Source organism: Hyalella azteca, unplaced genomic scaffold (assembly GCF_000764305.2).
Source record: "Hyalella azteca isolate HAZT.00-mixed unplaced genomic scaffold, Hazt_2.0.2 contig17970, whole genome shotgun sequence".
Classification (NCBI taxonomy): domain Eukaryota; kingdom Metazoa; phylum Arthropoda; class Malacostraca; order Amphipoda; family Hyalellidae; genus Hyalella; species Hyalella azteca.
The window spans coordinates 395,335-422,838 of record NW_025947730.1 but is presented as its reverse complement, the minus strand read 5'-3'; the positions used below and the strand labels follow the sequence as shown (position 1 = coordinate 422,838).

The 27,504-nt window shown below is 36.7% G+C and overlaps 1 protein-coding gene across 10 annotated transcripts; it reads right to left on the bottom strand.

Moving 5' to 3' along the window:
• Positions 1–628: 628 nt before the first annotated feature.
• Positions 629–26,951, bottom strand: LOC108667302 (carbohydrate sulfotransferase 8). Of its 10 annotated transcripts, XR_001930547.2 has the most exons (11): positions 23,729–24,181; positions 23,297–23,365; positions 22,765–22,911; positions 20,736–20,863; positions 20,409–20,522; positions 19,476–19,700; positions 18,980–19,073; positions 18,303–18,423; positions 11,269–11,308; positions 7,855–7,923; positions 7,402–7,486 (listed from the first exon to the last, which is right to left on the bottom strand). XR_001930547.2 is itself a non-coding variant. In XM_018154316.2 (8 exons), exons 2-8 carry the CDS (start codon positions 23,300–23,302, stop codon positions 1,259–1,261), a joined length of 816 nt encoding a protein of 271 aa, XP_018009805.1. In that variant the 5' UTR covers positions 23,303–23,365; positions 26,829–26,951; the 3' UTR covers positions 629–1,258. The 10 variants fall into 10 exon arrangements, 7 of the variants coding, with proteins under 7 accessions (XP_018009805.1, XP_018009807.1, XP_018009803.1 ...); XR_001930548.2 differs by lacking the exon at positions 11,269–11,308; XR_001930546.1 differs by lacking the exons at positions 7,402–7,486; positions 7,855–7,923; positions 11,269–11,308; ... (3 more) ...; positions 20,409–20,522; positions 20,736–20,863 and adding exons at positions 629–736; positions 944–1,360; positions 1,886–1,979; ... (1 more) ...; positions 4,580–4,693; positions 4,973–5,100.
• Between the last annotated feature and the right edge of the window lie 553 nt (positions 26,952–27,504).

The following is a 27,504-nucleotide window of genomic DNA, read 5'->3' as shown; positions in this document are numbered from 1 at the left end:
AAACGAGCGTGGAATCAAGATTGCGATTTTTCAATAGATAATGATTGTGAACAGATGATACAATATTGTTGTATTCAAACCTAACTCCGACACGTGCATTTCTTATTGTGCTTTTCGACCGAGCATTGAACATAGATATTAACTTTATATTGATTCATGCACTCGTTTTGCAACTATTTCCTCTACATGGACAGTTAACATATATTTCTGCTGAGGTTTCCTCGTGATTATGTAATCACAGATCTCACGAGTTGTACTGTGTATAGTTTGAGACGAGCACTCATTATTTAGAGAACGGAATAGTTATTTCCGAATTCATGGTTAGTCTAAAATTATGGAAGATCAACCCACGGAAAGTGCTATTATTTGTTAATACCCTTAACTCAAACTTTTTTATTTTGCAAAAGTCTTGCGAATCTGCGACTGAAATGCTGAACAAACAGTAATTTCAACCATAACCTTATGTGATGAACCAGCCTCTGACCACCAATCGCCGGTAACCTCACTTAACGGTTCGTATTGACCATAGTTGTCTCACCCACCAATTACCGGAAGCTGAATAGGTTAACAGCTATCCAATTGGCTACGAAGCAATGCTCAAGGCGTGACGGGATTTATAACAAATGCGCAAGTTCAAGGTTTATTAACTAAGAAGTTCAACAAGTAGCCTAATGTTGTTGAACTAAGACGCGGAGGAGAGAGAGAGCGAGCTAACTGAGGGACAAAGCTCTTGATCCTAGAAGAGAAATAAGCATAGTAAATACACTGTTAATTAATACGCCTAATGTCTATTCTACCAACGGCTTTTCATGACGCCAGATTAATTATTTACAATATAAGCCACCTATAGTAAACACACACTAAGGCACAGTAAAATTAACACGGAACACGGTAACGCATAACACAGTAACGGTATTCAACAGTAACTCTAAATATAGCTCACCTAGGCGATGGTCAGGTAATCCCCTGTAAGCGAGGCACCAACACGCAAGCCGGAATTGACAAGGCTACTATTACCATCCTCGGCCTACATCAGCACCGGTATACTTAATCTCTATGGTCTGAATACAAGTAGGGAATTTGCAGCCTACATACAACATTACACCTTATTACTCAATTTCTTGTGAGAAAATCGAAGAGCGCCGAAGATTTAATCGGTAACAGATGCCAGAGATTTAACTCAACTTTGTTGGGATTATAATAACGTGAAAAACATGAAAATTATCTGTGTTTTTCTTTCCATTAACAAAATATCAAACTATTTATAAATATTATAAAAGCCGTTAGGGCTATAACCGAACATTTCGAAGTCAGCGAAGTATGCCGAGTACAGGCTGCTGATTAAGTGTGGTTCGACGTCCTGAAAAATAAAAAATCAATTTTAAAAATTGATATTTACCACAATTTGAGCCCAGTAATGCTCATATCAATCGATCCTTACTCCGTTAAGTTTAGGTATGAAATATGCAACTCGCATCAACATTCAATCTGAAGATTAAGCCTAATAAGTATATGGCTTAATAAAACGACTACAATTTAAATAATTAAATATGCTTCGATAGAAATGTTCTTCCGCGTGGAACTAAGATTCATTACACTGCACACAAAGTTGTGGAATTTCAATAATACCGTCTTATTTAATTAGTACAGTGGAATTGCTTAGCTACATCTCTTCAATGAACTCGATGAGACTGGACGTTATCATAGGCGGTAGTTAGCAATTAAATCGGTGAAATCTAAACGAAAGAAGCAATGATCTGTCATATTAAAATAAAAAATGAATGGTTGTGTATTTCCTTCTTTTGCTTCATTTTTACAAATCGCTTAACAAGTTTTAATGTAACTCCACTAACGAAAACTTGCTTTATTATATATTACCTCGTACCTTAAAATATTCGAGTGCAACGTGGGTGGCATTAGAAGCATTAATGCGTTCGTTTTCTCTAAAAGATGTGAAATTGAAGTTTTCTAGGACGAATCTGAAATAAATAAACGAAAATTATAGGGAGAGATTATACCGTTCAATCCGCACATGAGACACGTTAATGTCATGCCTAGGACGCGGAAGGCCTCGTGCAACTTGATATGAGCGTTCATTATTTATTGCCTTTATTGAGAATCAAAATGTTAAAAACTATCGGTTATTAGCCAGTCAAGATATTGACGTGGAACTAATGGCTAAATTTTTTAATAATGTTACAAAACTAAAAACAATGAAATAAAACAAATAAAAAAAAATTTGTAAAACCACATTTTCTTAACGGACAAAAAAGAAACATTAACCTTTTTCAGTGAGTTGTCCTAAATTTTATTCTTGACCTAAAATCATTTTTAAAATTTATTTTTTCAAATCATATGCTGAGAAAACACAAAAAACGTGAGGCGGGCTTTAAGACATCCATTACCCAAGTTCTATTCATAATACTTGCTCCTCAAAATATTTGATATTTAGTTCTTCAGAGAGCCTGCCCCACGTTAATTGTGTTTTCTCAGCATAAGATTTGAAAAAATAAAATTTATACTTCATTTTAGGTCAAGAATAAAATTTAGGACAACTCACTGAAAAAGTTAATGTTTCTTTTTTGTCCGTTAAGAAAATGTGTTTTTTTTTAGTTTTTTTCGTTTTATTTCATTGTTTTAGTTTTGTAACCACCAGCAAAACGTTATTTTTAAAAATGTTTTTATATTTATTAGTTCAATACTTTTAATAATTAAAAGAAAATCTCAGCAGTACGGCACGCTAAAACTCTGGTTGTTCGACAAAAAAAAACTCGATTCCCAAACGAGAATTTTTTCTCTCCATACGAAAGTCAGTTAATTAATCTAACGATTTTTACCAATAAACTTATTACTTCTGATGATCAAATCTTGAATTGTTAGGCAGCACAAGCATGCATGTCAAATTTTAAGTTTCTAGGATCTTCCAAAATGCTCTAAATTAAGGTTTGAATTTTTGATGGCAGACACAGATAAATGTTCGAAAATTTAACTACGCCTTAATCCAGTTGTGGAAAGCTTGTAAGTTTAAATAAAATCTATGCTCTTTATAATCAATATTACGTACCCTTTCGTCCAGAAAACTAAATAAAATGAATATTTTTTACCTCACATCATCCTGCCAAGATTCCATCTTGACAATGAAGTCGTACTTAATATCACAAGGCGCGCAGTTTATGTAATATGGCAGCCAGTGGCTGTCGATGTCGTTAATGAGCTGGCCGCGAAAAGGTCCGCTTTCTGGGATTGTGCGAATTAGAAACTCGACGAAGGCGCTAAAGCTGCGCGGAACCGACTGCCGAGTGAAGCCATACTTGTAGGCGTAGCAGGCACTGAAAAGTTGATTGTTTTGAAGCCGAAAATAACAGAAGACGTTGTAGAAATAAAATATCAAATTATCATGGCACATAAACGAGATCCATTTCTCAATAATAGCATGAATCACAACGGAAGATTTAAGTGTGTTCGCTTTGCTAAAAATATCTACGTGTGTGATGATGTAAATTGTAATCAATAAATCTAGGTAAAATCTGGAGTCGTTTCACCCAAAAATCTAGGTGAAGGGTAAAGCCTTTTATTGAAAAACGAAATTTTATCCATCAGTTACAGTTACGTCAGTCGTCACGCCAAGAAATTTGAAGGTAATTCAATGCATTGCTATTATGATTATTTCTTTGGTTATTTAATGTCTCCAGGAAAATTCCGTGAAAAGTTACACTGCTTCAATGTTACAATTTAAGCAAAGCCCAGGCTCTTTGTGCATAGTAATAACTTTTGAAAAAAAGTGTAAGCTTCTTTTCAATTCTCCGCGTAGAAATTGATAACAAGTGTAAGCTGTTTTTCAACTTTCTATGTATGTAGAATTATTAACACGTTTAAGCTGTTTTTCAACTCTCCATGTAAAAATTGTTAACAAGTGTAAGCTATTTTACAACTCTCCATGTAGAATTATTAACAAGTGTAAGCTGTTTTTCAACTCTCCATGTAAAAGTTGTTAAAAAGTGTAAGCTATTTACAACTCTCCATGTAGAAATTGTTAACAAGTGTAAGCTATTTTACAACTCTCCATGATGAAATTGTTAACAAGTGTAAGCTGTTGTTAAACTCTCCATGTAGAAATTGTTAACAATTGTAAGCTATTTTACAACTCTCCATGATGAAATTGTTAACAAGTGTAAGCTGTTGTTAAACTCTCCATGTAGAAATTGTTAACAATTGTAAGCTATTTTTGTTAACAAGTGTAAACTATTTTACAACTCCCATTTAGAAATTGTTAACAAGTGTAAGCTGTTTTTAAACTCTCCATGTAGAAATTGTTAACAAGTGTAAGCTTTTTATCCATGTAGTAATTGTTAACTGATGCCTAATAACATTATTTATTTGGTTTAAAAACAACGTCAAAGTCTAAAACAAATTCAAACAAGAATCACTAATCAATATTTATATGCAAAGCAGGCAGCATATATTTGAGAATCTCGTGTAAGTATAAGTAATCTCGTAATAAGTATTCTAGTACAAATAATCTTGGAAAAATCTTATGAATGATGTCCAAGGAGTTTCTCTAATCTTTTACTCTGCTCACTCTTTGTCGACGCAGGACTCTATTTTGTCGCGGTATGCCGACACAAGTCGTACGAACGGGTGTCGGACGATTATAACGCTGCGGACGCTTTTTAGTAGTTCGGGTCTCTCGAAGCTGGAAAAGTACAGTAATTATGTACATAATTTATATCTTAATGAATACCGTGTTAATTATTCTGTTTCAATAATAATAATAAAAATCTTATTGAAGCAGATGTTTATTTGTGCAAAATAAAAAAATGATATATTTTTGTGTGGCAGGTAGGCCTCAAAATCAATTAATGATGACAATCAAATAATGAAAGACAATTAAATGATGCGTAAGAGTATCGGCACCAAATTAATAACATGTTTTCAATGCATTTAATATTAATCTTGTCCACAGTAGAAGCACCTGTAAATTGTTGGCGACAGGCCGAGGACGGTCTCGGCGATGAAGTGTGGGGAGCGGTAGGCTGTCAGCAAAGGTTCCCCGTCAAAATAATCCTGCAGCAACAAGTTCACCCACCACGTTGATCCCACCTGCAATTGCACTAAAAGAAGTTAAGAATTATATGAGATGCGACGCAGGATTCAGAGAGACCCTCTCCCACGAAGAATTGGTTTACAATTGTCAACGAAGTATTTTCTATGACATCCGTTGATTAATTTATTGTTAGATGAACTATTAGATTACCCCGATTTCCGATAGGTTTTTATTATTGCCCATATGTTATAAGAAGGAGAATGAGATAGCGGCAACGCTTGGGGTAATTATCAGATAGGTTGGTTACAGGATGGGGTATATAACAGTAGTTCAGAAGGTATAGTTAACGACACGACCGCGATTAGGAACAGCGAGTGCCGGAGCCGATATACGTGGTGGATGCGTCTGAGGTTAGGCTGCAATTAATGGACTGCAGCTAAGAGGTGTTGCATGGTCTATGACTGACTGGTGGTAAGCTTGAAGAGCTTATATAGAGGCTTACTACAATGACGTCACGGAAGGTGACGTGAGAGATGCTACAGGGTGGTGACGTATGAAATTTGTCACCTGACATGAGTGTTTATTAGGGTAGGGTGCAACAAATAAATTTGTTTAAAACAGAGCTTACTCACTGCTTACAGCTACTGTTCTTGCAGTGGAAGAAATATCAGCCAGAAAAGTATGTCCAAAAACAAAGTACCAATAATTTCATGAAATTATCAGCATAGCGATAAAGAATGTCGAATAGAATCATAATTGACCTGTATTATAAACGCGTCTGAGGGATAAATTTCCTAATCAATATTTCAGGTTTTAGTTAAGTATTTTGGTTTCCAATCATCATATGTTGGTTAAACGCCAATATTTAGCTGGCAAGTTTATTCTCCTGAAGGGTGCGTCTGGGAAACTTATGCAAGGAGTTAAAATAAATCTATTTTTGTCCATCATCAAAGCCATGTATCGTCGCATGATTGCGACTGTCAGGGGCGAGAACAAAATTTCAAAACTTACACTCTTGGAGGCGTTCTCATCGAGCGTCAACCCTACACTTCTTGCCTTTTGGCGAATTGGCAAAATAACTAAGTTTTTTATTTCACTTAACGGGACTTGGACCAATTTAATTAATCGCATAGGAAACACTAATGTACTGATGCTGAATTAGAGCAAATATGATCTTAGTCGTTCAAGAATCTACAAACAAGTGAATTGAAGTCAAAAACTACAGAAAAATACAAAAAATTATCGAATTCTTCTCGGAAACACGAGTTGTTTAATTTTAAGAGTGTCCAAACATGATTGAAAAAATCGGAAAAACTATTTGGGTAAGAAAGTATACAGCTATTGTGTTCATATATATAATGACGCTTCTGGAATGATTAAATACTGATGGGTTGGAGAGCAGTTTTATTTTATTTTTGATGCCTCAATGCCCTATAAAACTTTGGCAACCGGTTTTCTCGACGCACCGTAATGGCAGCACAGTTTTCTGTGCGGCTGACCACTCAACAGAAGCTAAAAAAATCATGAAACACGTGTTATTTCTATTCTTGGACCAGCACTGAATTAAAAAATTTTCAGTTAAAGTTTTCGTTGAACCTCAAGTTTAATCGTACGAGTACTAGTAATTTTTTTACGAAGTTTCCGCTATTTACCGCAGAGTTTTCTCATAAAGGGGTGGGAATTAAATCTAAAGGAAAAATAGTAGCAATTTATCTTATAAATTCGTAAATTTATCCAGTGTAATTACAAAAATAAAGTGTGAAGATGTAGTTTCTGGACACCCTCTCACAGAAAAATATTCCTGATGAATTTATTCAGACGCTTGCAGCATCACAGCTAGAAATTACTTCACATTTCACCCAAATATACTAAAAGAAGATTAAGGGTAATTTCTCAACCAAGGTAATTTAGGTTAGCTTAGATTTCTCTCGGTAATTTAGGTTGAATTAATTAGGTAATTAGGGTGCTAATGATAAGTATTACTCTGTTTAATCTGTGCATTTGTCACCTCGATTCTCACCGTTCGTCCCAGTGAATATCAACAGAGGAAAACTCAGCACAATATCCACGTTCATATTGCAAGGAATTACATAATTAATATCGTTTCAGAATGATTCTCGTACTTTACCTATGGATAATGGGAACAGCTACTGTAAATACCCCCTCAAATTGATAAACTCATTCATCACATTGGTATACATATTACAAGCCTTATTGTTAAAAACACGTTTCCATAACAACCAAATTATTGACACACGTCATCATGCTAACCTTATTGTTGACACACGTCATCATGCTAACCTTATTGTTGACACTCGTCATCATGCTAACCTTATTGTTGACACACGTCATGTTCATCTCGTCCAGGCTCGCGTATTTAGACGAGTTACCCAGCAATTGGCAGGCTTTCTGTGTGTGTAGTCGTCGGTGCTGTTGCTCGACCTTCGGTTCAGTTGAATTAATCGCATGTCAAGATTTTGGATGAGAATTAAAGAGTTCAAAGAAATTAATGCACGGTATCAACAAATTAGGCTTTTAAAAACATGTTGTCTGAAGAGCGATTCAGAAGTACTGTTATGATGGGGTAACTTAGTCAATAAAGTTATCCGTTAAAAAGATTCATATGACCTTACAAGATCATGCATTTCAGTATACTTTAATTATTAGTTTTTAGTATTATTATAGCGGCTAATGTTCACTACCAGGAAAGAGTAAAGTTATTACGCCGAGGAAAACATTTAGATAATAGTCTCATATAATTGCACACATAGTTTACTGTCATCAGCCTTTTATTTAAAGTTTTTACTTACCTGCATTTTAGACCGCCAGTCAATGCCAGTCTCTATCTCGTTGAATTGCAACCAGGCCGGGTCACCATTCTGGGGCACGAATATTAATTATTATTTAAAATAATAAACTATATAAGAAATTATGAACATATCGTTCGTAAAATACTAATAAATACCTGGAACAATTGGCACTCCACTAACTCTTCCAACTAGTAAAGTGAAGAAAACAATCCATAAAAAAAATATTTTTGATATGTGCGGAATTTTCTATTTGGGCTAGCAAGTATTTATTGAAATTTCGTCAGTGGATAAAAGCAACTATTTATTGACTGCCAAAATATGTTAGTAGTTTATTTAAAAAAAATTATTTATACCAATGATGGAAAAATTCAAAAGTCAATATGACTTTATCGTATTGTTCACCTGAGATCATATTACCTTTAATATAAAGAAGACGAATACAGAGAATATCCATAGGAGTGTTACTTGAAATTTGATACGACCCATCTTCTCTTAATAAGCGATTTCTTACCTATTCCTACGGGTTACTATGTCAACATGGGTGCCTTAATTTAACACTTCCAATTTGAAAGTAGCGATTTCTCCTACTCGTAAACAAATTAGGATGCTGACATTCATAAGAAGTACTATTAGAGAAAAAATTTATAGAAAGAATGTCGTTATGTTCTTGCAGACGGGATGAGCGAAATGAGGGCGTCGAGCCTATCTGTAAAATCATTTTCGCTGCAGGGATGCAGTGCAATGAACTTCGCTGCACCTGACAGGGTTTAGCGATGATTCAGATTGAACTACGATGATTCAATTCATTCGGAACTGAATAAATTAGATATGTTATTGTAATTTATTTAGAATTTAGAACATTTCTGTTACGATTATCGTAAAATTTGACGCTTAAAGCTTGAAATTTAAGAACTATTTTATATGTAAAAAGTTAATGATATATTATTTATTAATTTCAAAATAAAAACTAGTCATTTGATTGCTAGTTCCTGAAATTTAATATTACATGGGTTTCAGAAATTAATTATTTCAAAGGATTTGAAGAATTTTTTTACGAATATCAATCAATGATTCGAGTTAAAAATTTTTGGAAGCAAATGACAGCTTTGGATAACATTTTAACACAGAAAAGTTACGCTCGATGTTACTAGGATACAAATAAACCGTTTCACTTCCTAACAAACATGCTTTACGAATGAATTGAAGAAATAAAATAAAATTTCGAACTTTCATTTCATTTTCCATCTTTGCCGAAATTGCGTGAGATGAACTGATGCGATAGCCGAAACTTGGAAACGCCAGTGAACAGTGAAATAAGTTTGGCCACACTTGTTAACGTGTTGGCAGTGAAATCAATTAAACTAGTCGTACAAATTGATATTTTTAGTTACTTCCGCATAGCAAGAAGTAGAGCATACAGCATGTCACCCGACCCGCATGTGAAGGCAGACTGCCGAGACTGGGCTTGGAAATACAGTATTAAAGCGCCCATTGCCTATAGGGCAGTGAGTCTATATCGCGCCTCGGGCAGGGCAGGTTGCTTGGCGCTGGATGAGTTTATAACTGTTGCGGTGTTGCGAGTAAATCACTGGCATGTGTGATTTGAAACTGCGCTGAATTGGAGCAAGTTGAAGCATCTGGGGCCATACTTTCAAAAAAGTTAAGAGATCGTAAGTTCATGAGCCAATCATTGACGGCCTTTCAAGCAAAACCCACCAATCATAGACAAGAAAATAGATCGTAAGTACTTACGTTCACTTAGCGAGTTTTGAAAGTATGGCCCCTGGACATCAGTTCCTGAACGTATCGGACCAGTAGTAAAACAAAAGCAACCAGCCAAATCAACAATATCTTATCACTCAAGAGCTTCATAATGCGTTATCGTAAAACGATATAATTATCCGGCGATTAAAAGTGTCACAAATTTTAACTGTAACAATTTGTATTGTTGCAGTCATAAGAAGACCTGAAAGACAGGGAAACTGAGGAGATACTTGTAAAAAATGCAAATGCAAATTCTGGGTTTTTACGAAGCAGCGCTGACTACAACAAATATATTAGAGAATCGATTTCAATTTATTCATCCGCCATCGCTTGAATATAGCCATTCGGTTTCATTCTGTTAAACCGGTAAGTCAGAAAAGAAAATATGATAACGGTTGAACTTTATAAAAACCTTTTGCATACCTTGCAGAAAAAGTCTAAAGTCCATGACCCTTCGATAAAAAAAACTGATGGTTAGATCTTTGGAATGCTAATGAAACCATGCATGGAAAAACAACGTCTATTGAATCTCTTTAGAAGCAATTGATCGATGAAGGTCGAAAAACCAAGTGAATGGTAACGTGCTTTCTAATATGAACAAAGATGAAGTCTTAATTTGTATTGTAAAAAAATTCACGCGATTGTTGACCGTGTTTGTTAAATTATATTTATTTCAAAAACAGCCATTACAACGGCAACTCTTTGATGGTAATTTTTTGTTAGAAAATCTACGTAATATGACCTAAAGTAGATATAATATCGCCTATTTTATTTAAACAACGAGTCAAGATGCTACAAAGTTCAAAGAGCAAACCAAATTTTATGTTTGTTGTCGTGTATCTTATTTATATTAAACTTGAGTACGTGGTTATATATCATCCCTGGATATTAGTAACTATTTCTCTAAAAAAAGCTCAAGATAAGAAACGTCCAGACATATTTGTGATGCTAAAAGGTTCGGCGAACTGATAATTTATTTACTATTTCATGTGACGCGGACGTTCAGGCGGGTGCGCTTCAGACGGTCCACATATTTTTCTTGATGCAATACTAAAAAATAGGAGTTAAATTTAAATTCATCAATGAGCGATCATGATAAGACCTTCAAAATAATTAAGATTTTATATAGATAAAGGTTCTCGTGGAAACACTGCCAAAGTTTAATATTTATAATTGGGACTTTTAGGATTCAATAGCTTGGACAAGTAAACCTGAAAGTTATTAGCAAAAATATTAATTTTATTGTTGGGGATAACTTCCAACATAAACCGGCTATTGCGACCATTCAATGGTGGCAATAGTTGAAAGTTAAATCTGGTTAACTTGCTCAGATTAAACAATCGGGTCCCAACGGTGATGAGGTTAATTCAAAAGACGAAGTTACATCTGCACCAAACGTTCATTACTGAAGTCAGTTTCAATAAGTTTTGCAGACAATGAACTTCGAGAATATGTCCGTGCCCATGTAAAAAGCGGAAAAAACACTGTTTATTTATTAAAATATGATCCTTTCGTTACTAAATATCAAATTTAGTCGGCGGGCAGAATACCAAACATGTACGCACGACACAAATAATAATACTTGTACACGCAAGTAATTACGACGTCTTTTGTACTCACAGCCACGTGGTTCACATCAAATAGACTCACCCGTCATAATAGGTCGCTGTAACATCCGCCTACAAGTTACCTGGAACAAGAAGTCGTAATCATGAGTAATGCCAAAGAACCATTTCTGGCTGAAGTCCCATCTTTACCAGCGTATCCCAATGAAAAAGATGACATACGAACTGCGCCGCCATTGTACGCTTGGACATTACAGGCGGATATGCAAGCAATTCCGGGGACACGAACGATTTCAATTCTTAATTAGGTTACAATGGTATTATTTTTTTTTTGTGATCGAGTACCAATGAATTTCATGTACATTGCAGTCGCCGTGTATACCATTAGATACTACCATCTGCCCCAAATACCGAACAATAAATAACACCGAATAATTATATTACATGATCATTCTAATTAAAAATATACTTTAAAAGTTTTGGAGACTTGCCAATAAAGTGGCTTGTTGCCGATTCTTTGCATCGCACAATTTTTTCAGCAAGCTGGGGGTATTCTAAATCAGTCTGCTGCAATTTTATTGTTTGTAAATATAAAAACCAACCGGCAAGAAGCCAGCCGGCCAACTTGCCGATTACGATCGTAATTTTTACAGTTAGCTGTCAGTTTCAAACCCGCAACTCACTGCTCCGAACTTAGTTATTTTAACCACTCGCCGGACCCAAGGTCGGATTTTTACAAAGCACAAATTGAAGCGATAAATATTAGTACCGTTTGAAGTTATTGTTAGACTTCTAGCGAGTTCTTATAATGAACTGATAGACATCTAGCGAGAGAAAATATCTTGCAGGTTTCCTTGGACCAGAAACTATGCTATTTGGTAGACCGCGCCTTTCCGATGCACGTTGCTTCGGCAGAGGGAGGCCTTCGGTCTATCCGCACCTGGGGTTTTCCCAGGACAATCGTTGAGCCGACGACACGAAGATCCTCAAGTAACCCTGGCTCGAATCGCATTGGAACGCGCTCTACTTGATCTCCCAATTTTGGTGAAATTAACGCCGCCCAGAGGCCAGTCATGAAAGCCCCCTCGAGATTCATGTTGATTTCGAATTGGAGCATTCCTCCAAGAAGACCGACGACCGTCACTCGTCATATGCCGAAGCGTCGAGCGCAGCGATTCAGCCTGAGGGCAGGGGCGCGGTCACTCCTTCATCAGCGCCGCATCCTGCAGAAGCGTCAAGCACAGCGGCTCATTCCGAGGGCACGATAGCAGTCACAAGTCCACCAGCGTCGACCGTGCTTGAGGAGGAGTTGTCTATCATCGTAGCCCCAGAGCGGTCTCGCTGACATCGGCTCTTCAGTGGAGAGCCGCGTCAGTCTCGCCAACATCGGCTCCCCAGCAGAGCGCGGCGTCAGTCTCGACAACATCGGCTTCTCAACGAAGTGCAGTGTCAGTATCGCCGACATCGGCTCCTCATTGGAGCGCCATGTCAGCCTCGCCGACATTGGCTCTTCGGCGGAGCGCGGAGTTAGTCTCACATACATCGGCTACTCAGCGGAGTCATGTGATAGCATTGCCTATATCAGCTACCGCATGGAGCGCGGCGACAGCACCTCCAGAATTGGATCCAACCCAGAGATCAGTGAGGGTCGTTGGAGTCACCCGTTCTCGAGACATGGCGGACACGTTGACCGCAAAATTTGAAATGGATCTGCATGGAACAATTTCTCAGTCCCTTCGATGGGAGTCCGTCGACCCAGGCGGTGAAGCGCGGCAAGTTTCTCGCGTTGAACCAGGTCGTCAAGAAGAGAGGGCAACACGAACGACGTCGCCGCCTCAGAAGACGTGGTGGAGCGGTGAATCTCACTCGTCTACACTACCGAAGGGATTTGGCTTTCAAATCGATGTCCCAAGAGTGTTGAGTTACGTGACTTTGCCAATTTGATGGTCTTGAGTGTTAGATTCAAAGTATTCTCTGGCGTAAATTTCAATGCCAATTGTGAAAATTTGATAGTAGTGAGTGTCAGATTCAATGTATTCACTAGTATAAAATTCAATTTTCAATTTATGGTGTCACTATTGTAAAGTTTGTTTGCGAAGAGTGCCATGGCTGAATTTCACTTATTACAGTTCGCATGCAAATCTTGCGGCCCTGAGCGCCAAAAGTGTACTATTAATGTATTCATGTATTGAGGAGTATTCGTGTATCAATGTGAAGGTGTATTCATGTATTTAGCATAGTGATGTCTTTCTTGTCGGCCACTAGCGCCAAAATTTTCTTCTTTTGTTTTGGCCACTAGTGCCAGTTGACATAACGAGGGTAGTTGTTTGACGTAGCGAAGGCGTCACCAGATTGCCAGAACAGAACGCCAACCAAAACGAGCTCTGAAAAAATAAAAGTTGACTTTCCACGCAGTCAACCGGGGCGGAGTGTCACGTTCATTTGAACGTGTAAAAATAGTATCAATATATCGTTGACCCAGGAGCTCGAGAGAGTAACTATAAACTGTAGAGTAAATATAATATTAAATGCGTATCGCAGCATGAAAATTATCTAATGCCTGCAAATTCCGGAAAATTCAATTTATTTCTGTGTTTCTATGTGTCAAATGTGAAATATGTGCATTTACTGGATGACTGAGGTTTTATGAAAGAGCAAAGACTGTTTGTGAGAATATCAGTGATTATTTTTGATTCCTGAAGTTGTATGTCACTTAGTCAAGATTGGCGCCTCTCTAAGCCAGCGGCATATCACAGAATGTCTGTTGTACTTTAATTATTTGTTTAATCCATTCGTTTGATTTGAATCAACTAAGTTAATCAACCAATGCGGCGTCATCTCACAGCGATATTTTCCGTGAGCTAGATCTATTAGTTTCTGTTGTGCCCTAAAAATATACATAATTCTTGTGGAAAATGCTTTGTAATTGCTAGTTGCTACAGATGATCATTTAATCATCACAAATTGATTTAGCTTCTTTTTTAAGGCTAATGCGTGTCAAGTGTGCTTTGGTTGTATGGGAATAACGTCAATTTGAGAATGATTGGGATTGTCAGAGAAGCTGCCGTACTGTGAAGTTAAATGGTCTAGTTCCAGTCTAAATACTGTATTCCATATTTTGCAGGTATCGTATTCCTAGTGGTAAAAGCTATTCCTTCGGAAATCATTGAAAAATTGAAGTCCACGTTCGTCTTTCTAGAGCCTCAAAGATCGTAAGTTAATGAATCTTTGCGAATTTACCTTGTGTCATGTTAATTACCGTGCAGTCAGCCAGCTTGGAAAGTAGACCAGCCACTTAATATTCTAGCAGTAGCCTGCCTCTGTCAGATCCTCAAAAGGACACCTTGTTATTGCTAATAATGAATATTGAAATCTATTAGAATAACTTGTGGTCGGCTAGATGTAACCCTTCGACGTTCATTATTGCCTAGTCTATGTGCCTTTAATGATGCTATAAGTTATGAAATCGGTTAGAGTCATGTGACAGACCAATGAGATTAATTAGATTAAGTAGAGTACGATTGACTTCGTGCCTTGAATGTTGCACTCGCTTGAAATTAAGCAGCTCCCTTCTGGAACTGTGTTCATAAAACTAATTATCAGTCTATATGATCATGGTGTTTTGTATGTTCGATTTAAAGCAGCTCCTTTATGTAACTGAGTTCATTGAAGTAATTATCATTCTATGATCTCGGTTTCTTGTATGTTCACACTCTTATAGACTCCTGTACGCGCAGGTTTCGACGCCGAAATATAAGGAAACAAGGATCAAGTCTCGCGCTTCATTCTTCATTCTAAATTAAGCGTCACCAAGCTCCCGAACTAAGTTGACTTACTTTAGGAGCGGAATATATCTGGTATAGTATGCTTATATGAATTGTGTATAGTGTAGGTTAGTACGCAACGCGTATAGTTCGGTGTATTTAAGATTGATATTAACTAGAAAATTCTCGTCTTGAACCAGCGATATATACGACGCCGTTCAGTTTTATGAACTTTGCCACGAACGTTTCACAGACGCAAAACTCAGTTCAACTAGCGAACATTTATTTATACAGTTCTCAAATTTCGTTTGACAATGCGATGTTTGCCATTGTTGACTTTAATCCGTTGATAAACTATTTAATTATTAAACGAAATTTCATTGAAGTCCAACATACTAAAATTATATTTTTATCGTCTTTTTATCCAGTTAAAATTTGTATGGTGTTGTCATCAGTGAGCCAAACGTAGAAGATCCGCTTCTAATTGATAAGAAGTTTCTGTATTTTTCTCCGCAAAACCGTGTTAGCGCAAAATCGTATGTCAACACGAAACCGTGTTTCGGAATCGCCTTTGAAGTTATTTATGCAAATTAGTGTGAAAACGCTTGTGCTTAATTAGTATATTAAACATAATTTGTAAGTTAACTTAATATTTTAATCCCACAGCTAGTCTTTTTCAGCCTGACCTGTCCCTTATTGTGGAATTAAAAGAATTAGTGGAAATTTCCCGGCTTGTTGATCCGAATCAGGCTTTACTTGTGTGGTGTAGACTCACCAGGAAGATAGATTTCCTGGTAATAATTAAGATGAATATTGAATAATTGGAAAAATTTTTAGCCCAGACTTAATGTAAATCATGTTTGCAAAAGATGTATATAATTTCAGCTGATCTTGTTGAAAATTAAATCTGGATTAATTCCATTCATTTAAGAAAATGTTTTCCTCATTTTATTAGTGGATTTACAAGTGAATATCTCTATAAAAGTCTCCATACTGTTGTTAGTAAAGATACTACAACCTAAGTTCGTCGATAACATCTAATATATCAAGGGAGAGAAGTTATTGGTAAAAAAAGATATAGATTATTTTGGCCGTCGTTATGGTTTTTCCAGGTTAGGAAACGGTTATGTATTATTTTAGGTTCATTGAAAGAGCATGGAGGTAGAGCGATCAACTAGCGTGCTTCTTTCATCCGTTAAATATTTTTGAAAATTTAGATGTTCCAGGTTAAGTAGTGATATGCTTTAGCCTTTAATAAGTACTAATAAGTAATAATTGACGTCTCATCGCTATCAAATGCATTGAGAATATAGTTATCGACGAGAGATACGAATTAAATTTAAATTATTTCAAGTGCCATTGTCTTAGTCTTATTTATTTTAATTATTAACTGAACGTAAAGATTGTACAAAAAGTTGAGAATGCATTTCTTTAAAAAGAAAATTTTTAAACCTCTTTCAGGCTGACCGAAGGAAAATTACCTGCAGCAATGAAAAGTAAGCCTCACATTCGGTAAAATTGTTAAATTATAGAGGAAACAATCTTCAGCTTAGAACTAATAGTTTCGCGTTTCATGAAGCATTGTTCATGAACGCCCCACTTCAGAGCACGCGGTGTCTGGCGGCTGTCTCAGTTGTAGAGCTAAGTTGTAGGAGGATTATTTGAATTTCCCTTCTCTGTCTCTCTAATCTAGGCGGCTGACGAGACAGAGACGAGAAAAACATTGCCTTCTCTGTCTCTCTCGTCTCGGCGGCTGACGAGACAGAGACGAGAAAACATTGCCTTCTCTGTCTCTCTCGTCTCGGCGGCTGACGAGACAGAGACGAGAAAACATTGCCTTCTCTGTCTCTCTCGTCTAGGCGGCTGACGAGACAGAGACGAGAAAAACATTGGTTTCTCTGTCTCTCTCGTCTAGGCGGCTGACGAGACAGAGACGAGAAAACATTGCCTTCTCTGTCTCTCTCGTCTCGGCGGATGACGAGACAGAGGCGAGAAAAACATTGCATTCAACAGTCTCTCTCGTCTCGGCGGCTGACGAGACAGAGACGATAAAAACATTGTCTTCTCTGCCCCTCTCGTCTAGGCGGCTTACGTCTCGTGTAAGCAACCTCTCCACGAGTGCCTACGTTGTTATTGTTATTCACCTGCTTCTCCTTATTACATCGGCTCCTCAAGATACGTCACACAGTTTTTTTTCGTGATCTTCGGATGGATGGCCATTTTAGATTTCCAGTACCTCGTAGGCGATAAGAGTTTCATAACAGAAATATTCGACAATCTTGAATTCCATCTTGAGGGCGACATCGATTTTAGAATTTCCGGAGCGAGATTATTTTATAGCCGAGACCTTAGGAAAGTCCCTGGCCGTTGGACTACTACTTCGACTTGAAATCAGGGAAAGGCTACTTTTAGGTCATACTGCTGTACATTTTTTTCGCTGTTAATTGTATTAAGTATGCTATATTTCGTTGGAATATTCATGAATACATTTAAATAAAGTATGCAATGCAACTATAGTGTATCCAGCATCATCATTATCTTCTCATTACATGGAATCAAGGAATTATTATTCCTAATTTAATCTCTTGTACTTGTACTTTCGCTCAGTGCACGGAAGTATTGAAATATGTTTTAGGGAACGCCGGAAGGATCTAACCAATTGGACAAGCCTTCGATGGGCGCAGGGGCTGCGATTCATTGTGTATTTGGCCGCATTATTTTTGGCATGTGTGAAATGTATTGCCAAAAATGAGCGTGGCATGAAGATTGTGATTTTTCATTGGATGATAATAATCGAGAACAGGTGATGCGATTTTGTTGTGTTGAAACGGAGCCCCAACACGTGCATTTGTTCATGTCTGTTTTTCGACAGAATATTCAACATAAATATTTTATATTGATTTACACACTCGTTTTGCTATTATTTTCTCTACGTGGACAGTTAACATAGATTTTTGCTGAGGCCTCCTCATGATAAAGTATTCACAGATCTTACGAGTTGGTATCGGTGAATAGTTTGAGTCGAGAACTCATTATTTAGAAATAGAGAACGAACTTGTTATTTCCGGATTCGTGGTTCGTCTTAAATTATGGTTTATCTACTCTGGGAAAGTGCTATTATTTGTTAATACTTTATACTCGAACTTTTTTATTTTCAAAAAGACTTGCGAATCTACGACTGAAATGACGAACCAACCGTAATTTGAACCATAAAGTTTTTACTCAGTTTCTTATGAGAAAATCGAAGAGCACCGAAGACTTAATCTGTTACAGATAACAATTAAAGATATAACTCAACTTTGTTGGGGATTAATAACATGAAAAACATTATGAAAATTAGTTGCGTTTTTCTTACCTTCAACAATACATCAAACGATTTATAAATATTATGAAAAGCCGTTAGGGCTATAACCGAATATTTCGAAGTCTGCAAAGTATGTCATGTACAGGCTGCTGATTAAGTGTGGTTCGACGTCCTGAAAAACAGAAAATCTATTTTTAAATTGAGATTTAGCATAATTTGAGCCCAGTAACGCTCATATCAATCGATTCTTACTCCGTTAAATTTAGGTATAAAATTTAATTCGCATTCATATTCAATATGAAGATTAAGCCTAATAAGTAAGATGGCTTATATGAAAACGAAATCAAGTTAAATCATTGAATGAGATTGGATGAAAATGTTCTTCCGCGTGGAACTTTGATTTAAAACACTTGGACTGAAATATATACAATAAGTTTTAGAATTTCAAGAATACTGTTTCATGTGATTAAAACAGTGGAATATCTTAGCTTAATCTTTTCAAAGAACTCATTGTCGCCAGAATTACTGGGCGTTATAATACGCTGTAGTCAGCAATTAAATCGGTGTAATCGAAACTAAAGAAACGACGATATGTCATTTTAAAACAAAGAGGGAAATAAACAAAGTGGTTGTTTATTTCCCTGTTTTCTGATATTTTTACAAATCGCTTAACAAGTGTAATGCAACTACACTAACGAAAACTTGCTCTATTGGAAATTGCCACGTACCTTGAAATATTCGAGTGCCACCTGGGTGGCATTAGAAGCATTAATGCGATCGTCTTCTCTAAAAGATGTGAAATTGAAGTTTTCTAGGACGAATCTGAAATAAATAAACGAAAATTATAGGGAGAGATTATACCGTTCAATCCGCACATGAGACACTTTAATGCCATGCCTAGGACGCGGACAGCATCGTGCAACGCCGCCAACTCGTTCATTATTTATTGAGAATCGAAATGTTAACAACTATTGGCTATCAGCTTGCCAAGATATTGACGTGGAACTAAAGGCTAAATTCCAGATAAAAGTTCGAAATTTAACTACGCCTTATTTCAGTTGTGCAAAGCTTGTAATTTTAAATAATATATATTACATATGCTCTTTATAATCAATATTACGAAACCGTTCGTCCAGAAAAATAAATAAAATTAGGATTTTGTTAATAAATGAAATAATTATTTTATTAAAAAATATTTCATTAATTAATCAAATTTGTATTTACCTAACATCATCCTGCCAAGATTCCATCTTGACAGTGAAGTCGTACTTAATATCACAAGGCGCGCAGTTTATGTAATACGGCAGCCAGTGACTGTCAATGTCGTCGATGAGCTGGCCACGAAAAGGTCCGCTTTCTGGGATTATGCGAATTAGAAACTCGACGAAGGCGCTAAAACTGCGCGGGACCGACTCTCGCGTGAAGCCGAATTCGTAGGCGTAGCAGTCACTGAAAAGTGGATTGTGTTGAAGCCAAAAATAACAGGAGACGTTGTAGAAATAGGATATTAAATTATTGAGGCCTAACAACGAGGTTCATTTCTCAGTAATACGAGTAGTACGAATCAGAACAGAAGATTTGAGTATGTTCGTTTTGCTAGAAGAACCTACGGGTGTGATGTAATCAAAAAAGGTAATCAATAAATCTTGGTAAAACCTGGAGTCGATTCACCTAAAAATCTAGGTGAAAGGTGGAGCCTTCCTATTGAAAAAATGAAATTTTACCTATCAATTCTAGTTGCGTCAGTCGTCAAGAAATTTGAAGGTAATTCAATGCATTGCTATAATAATTATTTGTTTGGTTATTTTTTATCTTCATTAAAATTTTGAGAAGAATGGCACTGCTTTAACGTTACTGTTTAAGCAAAGCCCAGGCTCTTTGTGCACAATAATAATTTCTGAAAACATGTGTAAGCTGTTTTTCAACTCTACATGCATAAATTTTTAAATGTTGCTTGATAAAATTTTTTATTAAGCTTAAAAACAACGTCAAAGTCTTAAACAAATCCAAAAAACAACCAATAATCAATATTTATATATATTATAATATAAAGCAGGCAGCCGATCACTTGAAGATGCGAGTATTTTAGACCGTAAATCTTGGAAAAATCTTATGAATGATGCCCAAGGAGTTTCTCTAATCTTTTACTCTGCTCACTCTTTGTCGACGCAGGACTCTATTTTGTCGCGGTATGCCGACACGAGTCGCACGAACGGGTGTCGGACGATTATAACGCTGCGGACGCTTTCTAGTAGTTCGGGGATCTCGAAGCTGGAAAAGTGCAGTAATTATGTACATAATCTGTATCTTAATGAATACCGTGTATAATAATAATAATCTTTTTTAAGTTGTTTGTGCTTTTTTCTGTTTGGCAGGGAGGCCTCAAAATCAAAGACAATTTGATGATGCGTTAAGAGTATCGGCACCAAATTAATTACATTTTTTCAATGCATTTAATATTAATCTTGTCCACAGTAGAAGCACCTGCTAATTGTTGGCGACAGGCCGAGGACGGTCTCGGCGATGTAGTGTGGGGAGCGGTAGGCTGTCAGCAAAGGTTCCCCGTCAAAATAATCCTGCAGCAACAAGTTCACCCACCACGTTGAACCCACCTGCAATTGGCAAGACACGTGTAGCATTAAATGAAGAGTGACACAGTGACACAGGGTTCGGGGAGCCCTCTCCCACGAAGAGTGAGCTTACAATGTGAAAACAGGAGTGATTGTTATGGTAAGGCGCAACCAAATAAATTGGGTTAACACAGATCTTACTCACTACGTGCAGCTACTATACTTGAACTGGAAGAAGATATCAGCCAGAAAAATATGTCCATAAATAACATACAAATAATTTCAAGCAATTATCTCAATAGCGATAAAGAAGGTTGAATAGAATAATAATTGACCTGCAAATAAACGCGTCTGAAGGACAAATTTCCTTATCAATACTTCAGGTTTTTCTTAACAAGTATTTTATTTTTAATCATTATATGTCGGTTAAACGTCAAGTTTGTTCTCCTGCAGGGTGCGTCAGGAAAACTTGTGCAAGGGGTTAAAATAATTCTATTTTTGGCCGTCATCAAAGCCATGTATTGACGGTTCACGCGCGACGTTCTCTCGTCCGCCCGCATGATTGTGACTGTCAGAGGCGCGAGAACAAAATTTCAAAAATCCTAACCCAGCGTCCTCCCTCTACCTCTTGCCTTTTGGTGAATTTAAAAAAAAACGAAGCTTTTGATATGTTTGATCTCATTTATCGGGACTTGGATCAATGTAATGAATCGCATAAGAAACACAGATGTGCTTATGCAGAATTAAAGCAAATATTATGATCTTAGTCGTTCCAGAAACTACTAACAAATGAATTAAAGTCATACACTACAGAAAAATACCATAAATTAATGACTTCTTGCCGGAACACTTGTTGTTTCATTTTAAAAGTGATCAAACATGATAGAAAAGGAAAAACTGAGTGGGCAAGCAAGTATGCAGCTATTGTGCTCATATATAATGAGGCTACTGGAATGATGAAATATTGAAGGTTTGGAGAGCAGGTTTTTTTTTTTGATGCTTTATTTTAGAACTTTGGCAACCGGTTTTCTCGGCGCTCCGTAATGGCAGCACAGTTTTCTGCGTGGCTATCACTCAACAGACGCTTAACAAAAAACCATCAAGATACACGTGTCATTTCTATTCCTGGTTCGACAACGTAATAAAAAAAATTCTGTTACAGTTTTCGTTTAACCTCGAGTTTAATCGTTCGAGTTCTAGTAATTATTTTACGAAGTTACTGCAATTATTTACTGCAGCGTTTTCTTAGATGAGGTAGGGAATTAATTAAATCAAAAGTGAAAATTGTATAAATTTATCCAGTGTTATTACAAAATAAAATGTATGTAAAGATGTAATTTTTTACTCGCCCTTTCACAGGAAAATATTCATAATGAATTTATTCAGACGCATGCAACATCGCAGCTAGCAATTAGTTTATACCTTCACCCAAATATACTTTAAAAAGATTAAAGTAATATGATAATTTCTCCACCAAGGTAATTTAGGTTAGCTTAGATTTCTCTAGGTAATTTGGATTGAATTAATTGAGTAATTAGGGTGCTGACGGTATGTATTTTTATATTTTTTAATTGAGCATTTGCCACCAAGATTCATCCCGTTCGTCCCAGTGAATACCAACAGAGGGAAACTCAGTACAATATCCACGTTCATATTGCAAGAAACTACATAATTAATATCGTTGCAAAATGATCCTCGTAATTTACATACACTATGAATAATGGGAACAGCTACTGTAAATACCCCCTCAAATTGATTAACTGATTCATCACATTAGTTTACAGATTGCCAACCCTATTGTTGAAACTCGTCATCATGCTAACTTTATTGTTGGCACACGTCATCATGCTAACCTTATTGTTTACACATGTCATCATGCTAACCTCATTATTGACACACGTCATCATGCTAACTTTATTATTGACACACGTCATCATGCTAACCTTATTATTGATACACGTCATCATGCGCCGACGCATCAACCACAAGAGGTGGCTGCTGTTCATCTCGTCCAGGCTCGCGTATTTAGACGAGTTACCCAGCAATTGGCAGGCTTTCTGTGTGTGTAGTCGTCGGTGCTGTTGCTCGACCTTCGTTTATACGAATTTCATAAATGTCAAAATTTTAGATACGGAAGTGTCTAAAAATGTTACAGGGGTTCAAAGAAAATAAATAATCCATGATATCAGCATGTATTGGAGGTTAAATAAATGTTTTTTGAAATGCGAGTCAGAAGTCATGTTTTGATGGGGTAAATTAGTCAATTAATTTCTATTATAAAAATTCTCATGACCTTACAAGATCGTGCATTTCAGTGTACTTTCATTATTGGCTTATAGTATTATTATAACGACTAAGATTAACCACCAGGAGAGAGTAAAAATATTACGCTGAGGAAAACATTTAGATAATAGTCTCATATAATTGCACACATAGTTTACTGTCATCAGCCCTTTATTTGACGTTTTTACTTACCTGCATTTTAGACCGCCACTTGGGACCAGTCTCTATCTCGTTGAATTGCAGCCAGGCCGGGTCACCATTCTGGGGCACGAATATTAAATATTATCCAAAATAATGAACTATATAGAAATTTAGTGAACGTATCGTTCACAAAATACTAATAAATACCTTGACCATTAGCTCTACCAACAAGTAAAATGTAGAAAATGATCTCTAAACAACAGTAAATATTTTTGATATGTGCGGAATTTTCTATACGGGCTAGGAAGTATTTATTGAAATTTCGTCAGTGGATAAAAGCAACTATTTATTGACTGCCAAAATATGTTAGTAGTTTATTTGAAAAATATAAAAATTATTTATACCAATGATGGAAAAATTCAAAAGTCAATATGACTTCATTGTCATATTGACAGTCAATATGTTTACCTGAGATCAAATTACCTTTAATATAAAGAAGACGAATACAAAAAATATCCATAAGAGTGCTACTTTAAATTTGATACGACCCATCTTCTCCTAATAAACGATTCTTACCAATTCCTATCGGTTACTAGCTATGTCAACATTGGTGCCTTAATGCAACGCATTCAATTTGAAATTAACTATTTTTCAACCTCCTGAAAAAATTGGGATGCTGGCATTCATAAGAAGTTTTATTAGAGATAACAAAATTCATAGAATGAATGTTGGTATGTTTCTTCAGACGGCATGAGAGAGATGCGGGCGTCGAGCCCATGATTGAACTAATGGTTGAACTAACTAATAACCATGGTCGAGCCTATCTGCACGATAATCTTCGCTGTAGGGATGAAGTGCAATGAACTTCGCTGCACCTGACAAGGTTCAGCGATGATTCAGACCGAATTTCGATGATTCGATGCATTCGGACCTGAATAAATTAGATAATTTAATGTAATTTAATTAGAATTTTGAGCATTTCTGTGATGTTACGATTATCATAAATTTTGATGCCAAAAGTTTGAAATTTAAGAAATATTTTAAAAGTATATATTAATTATCTATTATTAATTAATTGAAAAAAACTAGTCATTTGATTGATAATTGCTGAAATTTAATATTACATGGGGTTCAGAAATTACTCATCCCAAAGTATTTGAAGATTTGTTTCACGAATATTGATCAATGATTCGAGTGAAAATTTTTGGAAGCAAATTGACAGCTTTGGATGACATATTAACGAATAAAAGTTGCGCTCGATGTTACAGGGATACAAATAAACCGTTTTACTTCCTGGAAAACATGCTTTACAAAAGAATTACAGAAATTGAATGAAATTTAAAGCTTTTAATTCATTTTCCTCCCTCGCCGAAATTGCTTGAGATGAACTGATGCAATACCCGAAACTTGGACACGCAAGTGGACAATAAAATAAGTTTCGGCACACCTTCTTAACGTGTTAACAGTGCAATCAATTTAACTAATCGTACGAATTGATAGATTTTTAAGCAGTTCCGCACACCAAGAAGAGCATACGGATGTCACACGACCAGCCTGTGATGGCAGACTGCTGAGACTGAGCTTGGATAAGCGCCTACATCGCCTGAGGCAGGGCAGGTTGCGGGGCGCTGGAGGAGTTTATAACTGTTGCGGTGTTGCGCGTAAATCACTGCTACATATGATTTGAAACTGCGCTGAATTGGAGCAAGTTGAAGCATCTGGAGATCAGTTCCTAAACGTATTGGACTTGTCGTAAACCAAAAAACCAGTAAAATCACCAATATCTTATCACTCTAAATCTTCGTACGTGCGTTATCGTACAATGATATTATTATCCGATGATTAAAAGCGTCACATATTTTAACTATGATAATTTGTATTGTTACCGTCATAATTGTGCAAGACAAGGAAACTGAGGAGATACTTGTAAAAAATGCATTTGGGATGTTTGGGTTTTTACAAAGTAGCAGCGCTGATAAAAACAAATATATTAGGGAATCGATATTATTTTATTAATCCGCCACAACTTGCATGTAACCGCTCGGTTTCATTCTGTTAAACCGGCCCATCAGAAAAGGAAATATAGCGGTTAAATTTTGTAAAAATTTTTTTTTGCATACCTTACAGAAAAAATCAAAAGTACATGACCCTTCGATAAAAAAAAACTGATAGATCTTTGGAATGCTAATGGAACCATGAAAAAAGTACGTCTTGTGAATATCTTGAATAGCAATTGATGAAGGCATGAGAAGCAAGTGAACGGTAACGTGCATTCTAATATAAACAAAGATGATGTCCTAATTTGCATTGTACAAAATTTTCACGCGATTGTTGACCTCGTTCCCTAAATTGCATTTATTTCAAAAGCAGCCATTAAAACGGCAACTCTTTGATGGTAATTTTTTGGGGGCACGTGGTAATATAATCACTGGATATTAGTAACTATTTCTCTAAAAAAGCTCAAGATAAGAAACGTCCAGACATATTTGTGATGATAAAAGGTTCGGCCAAATATTTTTGATGCAGTACTGAAAAAATATACTAACTCAGTACTCACTGCAGTGAGTGACAGAGAGCGCATTTTCTCGTAGACGAAAACGTGAAGTCACGGACGGACAGATAGAAGGACATGGCGAGAACAATATAGTGCATTTTTCCATAAACGAGAAAATGCGCTAAAAATAACAGTTAACTTGAAAATCATCAATGAGCTATCAAGATAAGACCTTCAAAATAATTAAGATTTGATATAGATCAAAGTTTTCGTGGAAACCCTGCCAAAGTCTTATATTTATAATTGGTCTCTCACTCTCAGGAATCAACAGCTTGAACAAGTAAGCTTGAAAGTGACTCAAAAAAATAATGGTAGTGTTGGGGGATAACTTCCAACATATAACGGCAATTGCGACACTTCAATGGTGGCAATAGTTGAAAGTTAAATCAGGTGAACTTGCTCAGGTTAAACAATCGGGTCCCAACGGTGGTAAGGTTAATTCAAAAGACGAAGTTACAGCAGTACCAAACGTTAATTTCTGAAGTCAGTTGCAACAAGTTTTGCAGACAATTAACTTCGAGAATATGTCCGTGCCCATGTAAAAGCGGAAAAATACTGCTTATGTAAAAAATATGATCCATGCGTTACTAAATATCAAATTCAGTCAGCGGGCAGAATACCAAACATGTACGCTCGACACAAATAATGGTACCTGTACACGCTAGTAAATTATAGGACGTCTTTTGTACACGTCGACGATTTGTCACTTGTATAGGACGTCGTAAATTATAGGACGTCAGGGTGGCCCAATGGTTAAAGTTCAGAGTATCAAGATTGGAGCAGAGAGGCGCGGGTTCGATCCCAGCTCGGTGCGCCAGTTTCTGCATGGTCAGAATCGGCGATGAGGCCGGGCGGTTAAAGCACAGCAGAATTTGAAGCAGTGAGTTGCGACTTCAAGCCCGCAACATGCTGTGGATGTTCTGCGATGTTAAGAATCAGCGACAGGCCTACGGCCTAATAAACGCTGAAACCGCTATATATTAAATATTTTGTCTCCCCAGCCACGTGGTTCACATCAAATAGACTCACCCGTCATAATAGGTCACTGTAACATCCGCCTACAAGTTATGACAAGAAATCGTAAGCATGGGTAATGCCAAAGAACCATTTCTGGCTGATCATCAATGATAAACGCTTAGTCCCGTCTTTACCCGCGCATCCCAGGGAAATAAATGACATACGAGTTGCGCCGCCATTGCATGCTTGGACATTACAAGCGGATATGCAAGCAATTCCGGGGACACGAACGATTTCAATTGTTGACTAAGTTACAACGTTATAATTTTATTTTTTGTGATCGAGTATCATGGGCTTTGATGTACTTTACAGGCGCCTTGTACCATTAGAACCTACCATCTGCATGCCCCGAATAACAAACAATAAATAATACCAAATATATATCTTACATAATCATTCTAAGTAAAAATATGTTGTAAATATTTAGAGTTTTGCCAATAAGTGGCTTTTTGCCAATTCTTTGCATCGCAGAACTTTTTCAGCAATCTGAGGGAATCCTAATTCACTCTACTGCAATTTTGTTGTTTGTTAATATAAAAAAGAAAGAAGCCAGCCGGCCAACTGGCCCATTACGATTATAATTTTTACAGTTAGCTGTCAGTTTCGAACCCGCAACTCACTGCTCCGAACTTAGTGATCTTAACCACTCGCCAGACCCGAGGTCTGATTTTTACAAAGCACAAATTGA